The sequence below is a fragment of the Lactuca sativa genome, chromosome 6 (assembly GCF_002870075.4).
Source record: "Lactuca sativa cultivar Salinas chromosome 6, Lsat_Salinas_v11, whole genome shotgun sequence".
Classification (NCBI taxonomy): domain Eukaryota; kingdom Viridiplantae; phylum Streptophyta; class Magnoliopsida; order Asterales; family Asteraceae; genus Lactuca; species Lactuca sativa.
In genome coordinates, this window is record NC_056628.2 from 134909687 (window position 1) to 134918785 (window position 9099).

The 9099-nt window shown below is 33.9% G+C and overlaps 1 protein-coding gene across 3 annotated transcripts; it reads right to left on the reverse strand.

Annotated features, from left to right (window-relative positions):
• Positions 1-1353: 1353 nt before the first annotated feature.
• LOC111919212 (uncharacterized) lies at positions 1354-8653 on the reverse strand. Of its 3 annotated transcripts, XM_052764715.1 has the most exons (4): positions 8406-8554; positions 8146-8333; positions 1756-2668; positions 1354-1663 (listed from the first exon to the last, which is right to left on the reverse strand). In XM_052764715.1, the coding sequence occupies exons 3-4, from the start codon at positions 2666-2668 to the stop codon at positions 1647-1649; spliced, it is 930 nt and encodes a 309-aa protein (XP_052620675.1). In that variant the 5' UTR covers positions 8146-8333; positions 8406-8554; the 3' UTR covers positions 1354-1646. The 3 variants fall into 3 exon arrangements, 1 of the variants encoding a protein (XP_052620675.1); XR_006184394.2 differs by lacking the exons at positions 1354-1663; positions 1756-2668 and adding an exon at positions 7566-8015 and having other exon boundaries at positions 8146-8653; XR_002859431.3 differs by lacking the exons at positions 1354-1663; positions 1756-2668 and adding an exon at positions 7566-8038 and having other exon boundaries at positions 8146-8653.
• Between the last annotated feature and the right edge of the window lie 446 nt (positions 8654-9099).

Sequence of the window (9099 nt, forward strand, 5' to 3'; positions counted from 1 at the left end):
CCAATCGCGCCTTATATGTATGCACATTCCCATCCACGTCGGTCTTTTTCTTGAAGATCCACTTGCACCCGACCGTCTTACGTCCGGGAACATGGTCAACCAAATTCTAAACTTGGTTGCCGTACATGGACTGAATCTCGCTGTCCATTGCCTCTTTCCATTTCGCAGACTCCGGGCCTGCCATGGCCTCCTTATAGCTGTTAGGTTCGTCTAAATTTATTAGTGTACTATCACTAATATACGTGTCCCCTTCTGTAGTAATATGAAAACCATACAAATGGGGATGAACTCTAACTCTTTCGGAACGTCTAAGAGGTAATGACTCGTCAATCGGTTCAACCGGAGTTTCCTCCTCGGGTTGAGCTCTAGCGTTAGAGGTTCGTTCATCGCTCGGCTCTTGAATCTCTTCAAGATCGATTTTCCTCCCACTGTCCCCTTGGCTTATGAGTTCTCGCTCTCGGAAAAACCCCTCTCCTCGCAACGAAGACAACATTTTCACTCGGTCTATAGAAGAGATATCCAAAGCATTTATGCGGGTAGCCAATGAAAATACATTGCTCACTACGAGGTTCGAGCTTGTCGTGAGTCTCTCGTCTTACGAAAGCCTTGCAACCCCAAACCTTTATATGTGCCAATGAGGGAGCCTTCCATATCCACATTTCGTGAAGTGTATTGGCAACCTTCTTCGTAGGGACTAAGTTAAGGATATGGGTGGCAGTCTCTAAGGCATACCCCCGAAATGAGAAAGGTAGTGAAGCACGACTCATCATGGAACGAACCATGTCCAACAAGGTTCGATTACGCCTCTCAGCCACACCGTTCAACTGCGGTGTCCTAGGTGGCGTCAATTGCGAAACTATTCCGCATTCAATAAGATAGTCGTGGAATTCAAGACTTAGGTACTCTCCTCCTCGATCGGATCGAAGCATCTTGATTTTCCTGCCCAATTGATTCTCCACTTCTTGTTTAAACTCTTTGAACTTTTCAAAGGTTTATGACTTGTGCTTGATTAAGTAGTATACCCATATCTACTATAATCATCGATAAAAGTCACATAGAAGCGGTTCGCATCCCTTATGGTTGATCTAAAGGGTCCACACACATCGGTGTGTATGAGATCCAATAGACCCTCACCCCTTTCACAAGTGCCATTGAAGGGAGACTTGGTCATCTTTCCAAGTAAACAAGACTCTCACACGTCATCATCCCTAAGGTCGAATGACTCCAACACTCCATCCTTTTGGAGTTGGGCTATGCGTTTCTTGTTGATATGTCCAAGACGACAATGCCACAAGCATGTTTTATCCATACTATTGGAAGAATCTGCACACAACACATCATTTCCTAGGTTATCTACAATCATAACAGTTTCATAAATTCCATTACAAGGCAATGCTTCGAAATATAAAACACCATTTAGCTAAGCATAAATAGAACCTTTCTCATTATCAAATGAATATCTAAATCCTTGTCTAAACAAACCATGAAATGAAATGATGTTTCTTGCCATATCTGGCGAATAGCAACAATTATTTAAATCTAATCCTAATCCATTACTAAGTGCTAGAGAATACACTCCAATCTTGGTGACAGGCAACGATCTTCTGTTCCCCATGATTAGATTTATCTTTCCAAGCTCCACATCCCTATCTCTTCTTAGTCCCTGCAAATCAGAACATATGTGAAAACCACATCCTGTATCAAGAACCCAAGAAATAGCATGTGATGAATCATTAGATTTAATCATGTAAATACCTGCGAAAGATGGCTTGATCTTCCCATCCTTGATGGCTTGCAGATATTTCGGGCAGCTTCTCTTCCAATGCGCTATCTTGTGGCAGTGGTGGCACTCTGCCTCCTTCGGGTTAGAGTTGGGCTTAGCAGAACCAACTTTGGTTCCACTAGAAGAGGTACCATCTTGGGATTTTCCCTTGTGGTGGCTCTTTGAAGGAGCCTTCCTCTTCTTGCCCCTCCCTTGCCCAATAGCCAAAATAGGAGCAGCGGTTGGAGTGGGAGTTGATGCAATAGACTTATCCTTGAGATTGCTCTCAGCAGTCCTAAGCAATCCTTGAAGCTTGCTCAAGGTGACCTCTTCCTTGTTCATGTGGTAGGTCATGCGGAACTGGTTGTAACAGGGAGTCAAGGAGTGAAGGATAATGTCAATTGCCGACTCTTCATCGAAGTTAACATTCAATTTCAGCAGGCGATCAACATATCTCTGCATCGTTTGCAGATGAACGGTAAGGGACTCTCCGTTACCCATTTTGGCAGTGATCATCGAAGTGATGATCTCATACCTTTTTTGCCTCGCGCTTTGGTGGTACCGGTCCACCAAGTCTTGATGCATCTCATAGGGATAGCAGTCCTCGTACGACTTTTGTAGTTCAGTAGTCATGGTCGCCAGCATGATGCAATGGACTTTCGTGGCATCACGCTTATGGGCCTCAAAGGCAGCGATTTCTTCGGGAGTAGCAATGTTGATGTTCACCTCCTTCAGTTCCTTATCGAGGACATACTCTTTGTCCTTGTAACGAGTGACCATTCGGATGTTATGGATCCAATCATTGAAATTGGACCTGTCAAAGATCACTCTCCCACACAAGTTCATGAGTGAGAACGAGCCGGATGAGGTTGAGCCTAAAGCGTTGTTGTTATTTGAGTTCGACATCTGAAGAAAAGAACAAAGTTTGATTAGAAATGAATCCATAATTAAACACCCAAAATGAGAAATTAGGGCTAGGATCCAACAACATTATTTACATATTAGAAAAGTGATGTCATAATCTAACATGCAAATAATTTGAAGGTAAGTGAATGACAATTCACTAATTCTCCACCATGAAAAACAAAAGGAAGGTTAAGTTTTAAATGTAGTGAAAACTCCTAGATTCCTTTGAGATTCATTGAACTTTTCAATGGCATGTTTCAATCTCGATATGCCCCTCAAGTTTGTGACTAGGATGTCGAGGATCACAAAGCGGGTGTGAATAACCATGCAAATGTACATGGTGCCCTCATTGTTACAGTCACCTATTCAATGTGTCGGTTAACCACACACGCTCCATCGAACTACGACAAACAACGAGTCACCCTTTGCCACCTTTGCTTAGAACCAATTAGTGTGCCTGTTAACCACACACGCTCCACTAACTTCTTAGCAAGGGTACAAAGTGTAATTTCATGGGATTGCATCAATTCACTTTGCCTAAAATAACTAAGATTGAGAATTTTGTAAAAACGTTTAGTTACTTTATATATATATATATATATATATATATATATATATATATATATATATATATATATATATATATATATATATATATTCATTATACTTATTAATGAGAAAGGGTTGCCATATCCTACCCATTCGGATAACGACCATCCACCAATCAAGGAAGCGGTGGGTGAGAGTGGACACCCATTAAATGGTCATTTTATAGGTCATATCCTTATACCCCCTTATAGATCGGCTTCGTGAATGAGGCCTACTAACGGTAAGACTAGAATTTAAGTTATATATATATATATATATATATATATATATATATATATATATATATATATATATATATATATACATATATATATATATATATATATATATATATATATATATATATTAATCTTATAATATTATAAAGTATAAGGTTGAATTTTAAACTTGTAAAATTCTAGGGTTTGAAATTTAAATAGTTCAAATTAAACATTTTAATTATAAAATTTATATTTCAAAACTTGAGGGCAAGTTTTGAACATTTTCAAAACAAAAAGATCAAATAACAAATAATTTTTCAATTAAACATTTAATTTAATAATTATCTAAATTTGACCCAATCAATATTACTTGCAACATAATTCAACAATTAATTTAAATAATCAAGTATTATCAAATAAGAAAATTATTATTTAAACAATTGGCAATTATCTTTTATTTTGATGAGGATATCGATAAAAAGGTAATAAAATTCGGATTTTATTAGGCTAAAACAATTTGGGTAATTATCCTAAAGCAAAACAGCAAGAAATCCCGAAATTCCCTCTGTCTGACACTCCGACTCGTCGAGTCCCCATATGGACTCGTCGAGTCCACAATGGGACTCGCCGTCGCTGAATTCATCAGGCAGAGAGCAAGAAATATCGATTTTAAGCAAGAATCAAAACACAAATCATCAAATTCAAGAGAAGCCAAGCCTAGGCTCTGATACCACTGATGGGTTTGAGCCATAAGAACATTCCTATATGCACATACAAACCCTAATGTTTGGATCTAGATTTCTCTAATGAACACGCTTTTCATCCAAGACTTGCAAACCCTAGATCTATGGTATACAATTCGAAATTGACAATACAAAAGAGATCTAGATGATTACCTCTTCTTGAAGGCTTGAATCTTGTTCTCCTTGGAGCTTAGAGTAACAATTGTCACTCCTCTAATGGCTTACAAACACCAATAAGCAAGAGGATGATATGGAGAGAGGTTGAGGACACAAAATTGGCTCTAGGAACTCCTTAGGGTTTTTGGTAAGTGATTTCTGTAGCCCCTGGGTCCTTTAAATACTTGAGCTGCTAGGGTTACAACCTAAAACCCTAATTGGATTACTTAGGCCTTAAGCAGTCCAAGGATCCTTCTAGATTAGGGCTTGGACGAATTCAAGGAGTCCATACACCTTAATTTCGTCCACCCTATGATCCATAAGGATCCACAGCCCAAAACCAACTATCACACAATTGACAGTTCTAGTCCCCTTTATTTAATTAATCTCTTTTAGCCACAAATTAATTTTTAATTAATTCTTGTCTAATACTAATTAAACTATATGATTTCTCTTTTAATATATTAATCATATAATATATTAATAAATCATAATAACCTCTTTATTTATAAATCATCATATCATGTTGCTCTGGTGAAGGCAACCCAAAAAGACCATACACAACCGGGTCAAGTACTTACCAAATATAGTTACGGGCTTACACAGTAATCCAACAATATATATATATATATATATATATATATATATATATATATATATATATATATATATATATAAAATCCTAATCGAGTAAGGACTTAGGACTTATCTAACTTAGAACATCCACATTGTATGGTTGAATGAAGTGCGATGACTAGTTGGCATGCAACGATTAAAAACATTTTCATTTTAACTCTACATATTTTAATGCATTGGACGAATTAAATTATAAAGTTTATATGAAAAGTGAAATGTTGATTTGACAATCCATTAAACTTAATTAATAAAACTGAATCATTTTGGATGTCTTTAGAGGACAGATCATTAAATAATGAAACAATAAAATTACTATATAGTTATTTAACTAAACATCTTGTATATAAAGGAAAATAAACATCTTAAATAAACAAGGATTCCAACATAATTAGGAAATCATTGAATAAAAATAAATAAACTAAAAGGAAATCCTTTTAAAATTTAATATGGATACACTATGGATTGCTAAAAACCTAGTATGGGAATTGATTTAACTAAGATACCAAATGTCTAATGGATTTACCCTTTAAATAGCATACAACAAACAACAAATAGCAAATAGCAGACCGTAGAAAGACAACAGACCGGCTGAATAATATTAAGAAAATGTGAACTGATCAAATTGTTGAGATATGGGTCTGAGTAGCATTTGTGTTCGAATATTCATATTCTAATAAATAAATAGTTTTAATCTCCTTTTGTCAAGTGTCACTCTAATACAATTCGTCATTAATATTATGTCATTTATCATATAGATATATTAGACAACTCATTTCAAAATTCAAATTTACATTTTCTAGTTATATGTTAAATTTGAAGTTATAATAACTTTAAAATTTTGATATATCTTTTATTAATAATTTATTTAAAATGACTTATTTAAAATAATTGATTAATAATTATAAAATTTTATTATAAAAATTTAATTAATTTTATAATCATGTTTCTCACGAGTTATAAACTAGTTAATTAATAAAGTACACAAAACAAAAAATGGCATACAGTAGAAGTAGAAGGGTAGCAAACTAACTGATTAGTACCTAGCTAGGTTTATTATATTAAGAAAATATGAACTAGATCGAACTTTTGAGATACATGTCTCTAGAACAAACTTTGTGTTCGAATGATAATTAATAAATCTCATCAAAAAACAACAGACAACAGAGAGCAAACAGTAGAAAGACAACAGAATAGACTGGAACTAAGAAGACTTTGTGTGCAAATGTTAATTAATAAAGTACAACAAACAACAGACACTAAACAACGGACAGAAAAGAAAACAGGCAGACTAAATAGCATCTATCTAGCTAGTTTTACTATATGAAGAAAATGTGAACCGGATCTGACAATTTTCGGAAATTTTTTAGATACGGATCTCCAGAACTGAAAAGACTTTGAATTCGAATGATAATTAATAAAATGGATGCGAACTTAATATTGGTTAGATGTGCATATCTAGACCACTGGTTTTTTTAAAGGCCAATTCACTCATATTTCAATCTTGTGAACGTTTAGTTTTGGTGCATAGACTTTGGGAGTGAATTGTGGTACCTTTTTTTTTTCTTTGATTTGGTATGCTGTCATGTTAAAATCTTTGTGTAACTGTTGCTATTAAAACATGGGTCTCCTTTTCGGGAAAATAACAATCATAAGTAAAAAGGTTTGATGCCATCGAAACAATCAAAATCATTCTCGTGTTTTAGAATATGTAATACAAAAAATCGAAAAAACTTTTTTTAAATATTTGACATTACAAAACAATACACTTTCTGTTTCATAATTCTTTCGATATAGTCGTTCACTTATACTTGAGAAGTCATTGTGAGAGAATTAAAGGATTAATGTTGTGAAAACAACAGGGGTGCTTAAAGCGAAAAGTTATATTACATAAGTGTTAAATAATATTATAAACAATCAATAAACTTAAAACAAAAAAATTATTTTTTATAATTTAAATAGATCAACCTAAATTCCAATACCATGATTGGAATTCTTTGTGAGACAAAGACTGTGTTTGGAGCAGAAACTATAAATAAAAAAATTCAAATATACGATTTAAAACATTAGCTACAAATAAACAAATGAATATTAAGAAGTAGGTATTCAAAATACAAGTACTATAAATAAAAAAATTAAAAAAAGGAATACTATGAACAAACTAAGATCTTGAAGAATTTATTTCAAATTATTATAAAACTCTATTCTACTTTAAACTTGTCTTCTTTTCTTAAGCTAGAAGCATTACTATACATAACAAACATCTTAAATAAATAAGGATAACTACATTATTAGGAAAAAAAAAAAAGCAAACCTAAAACCCTAAGAAAACCTTCTAAACAAATACACAAATTTAGACATTTATATTAGTTTACTTATCAAATAGTCGACTTCTTATGCAGCCTCTTAAGATTCATAACTAGTTATAGGTTTCAGACATAAAACACTTAGAAATAACGAATGTTCCTTATATTGATAGGAAATTAACTTGTAACATTATTAACTTCCTATAGCACAATGAGAAATAGACTGATATAACCAAACTGTAGGATTAGATAAGAGTGGACTGAAAGTTGATTTAAGAAAAGGTAAAGGGATAGAATTCTAAGAAAGGATAGAAAACAAAATGAATGGCATGCTTAGATACATCATATCGTATCCTAATTTGATCAATTCAACCAAAAAAAGTGCAGAAAACACAATGTTATGGTTATCCAAATTTTCATGGGCAAATCAAAATCTATATTCCACTACCAAAAGTAAATATTCCTTTCTTTGGTAAACTTTGTCTCGATTCCAATTTCATGGTGTCATTTCCATTTATACCAGCATCGAATAAACGAAACCATACTCATGTTTTGATTTGCAAACACAAATTCGTAAACAGCTAGGCTTCTTTCAAATTCTTAACACAGAAACACTAGAAGAAAGTTGATTTATCCATATTCAAAATAAAAGAGCAACGTTTTCCACTCAATGTAATCCACTATACACAGATATAAAAATCTGAAACACAAAAGAACAGAGATCTGCATAATGTCATACAATTAGAGAAGAACCCAATAGCATAATCGAATTTGAAACCTGAAATCGAAGATCCATATCTACACAAATAGTTTCAAAAAAAAAAACTCACCTGTTTCCTGAATCTTCCGAATTCAAATCAAATATCCTCCATTACAGCTGCTCCAAAAAAATTCACAGCGGTTTCCAATTCAGTTGATACAAGGCGGGATCGGTAATCACCGAATAACGATTGATTTCACCTTCGACTGAGATGCAAAAAGAGGCAAAACTGACATCGCCGGCGAAGCCGTTCCCGACCTGTACCAAGCGAATCAGAAAACCGCCGTGAGAATATACTCGCTGCTTCCATAATCGCTATCGAACACATACAGATACCGATACACAATCTATAAATCGCCATAGATCTGCATGCTATCTGAAATCGAGGTTTGAGAAGAAGAGAAAGAACCCTATCTCTCTGAGAGCTTGAGGGAAAGAGGAAGAAAGACGAAGGGCTGGGATTTTGTTGAAAGGAAAGAGAAGTCGGTTACTTATAAAGTAAACAGACGAATGAGATCATGCCACGTGGAGGAATGAGTAACAGTTTCCTGGAGCTTAAAAATATGCCAGGACAAGTGGGTCGGTGACTGGCCTCAAAATATTCTATATTACATTAATAGCCCCCCCTGTGGTTTAATTAAAGTTCTAGTTTCAGTCCATTTTTGTTAAAAGTTGATGGTATTTATCTTTGTTTTTTGGTTTGTAGTTTTAATTCTTGATCCATGTAAGATGATTATTTTTTTTAGTAGTTATTTGCTAGGCGAAAATTCATACGTTCCATAGAAATAAAACTAAGGTGATTAAAATTGTGATAAATTTATTGTTTTGAGTACAATAATATAATTATATTATTGATATATATATATATATAATATTAGAAATATTTATATCTTTTTTATTAACTTAGTGTTAATAATATTTTATAGTGATCATTTTCTCAGGTTGTTTCTTACGAATTTATTTGTTATTATTGTCATCCATCACTTCATAGCAAATATTTTAATTATTTTAGATGTTAGTTTTG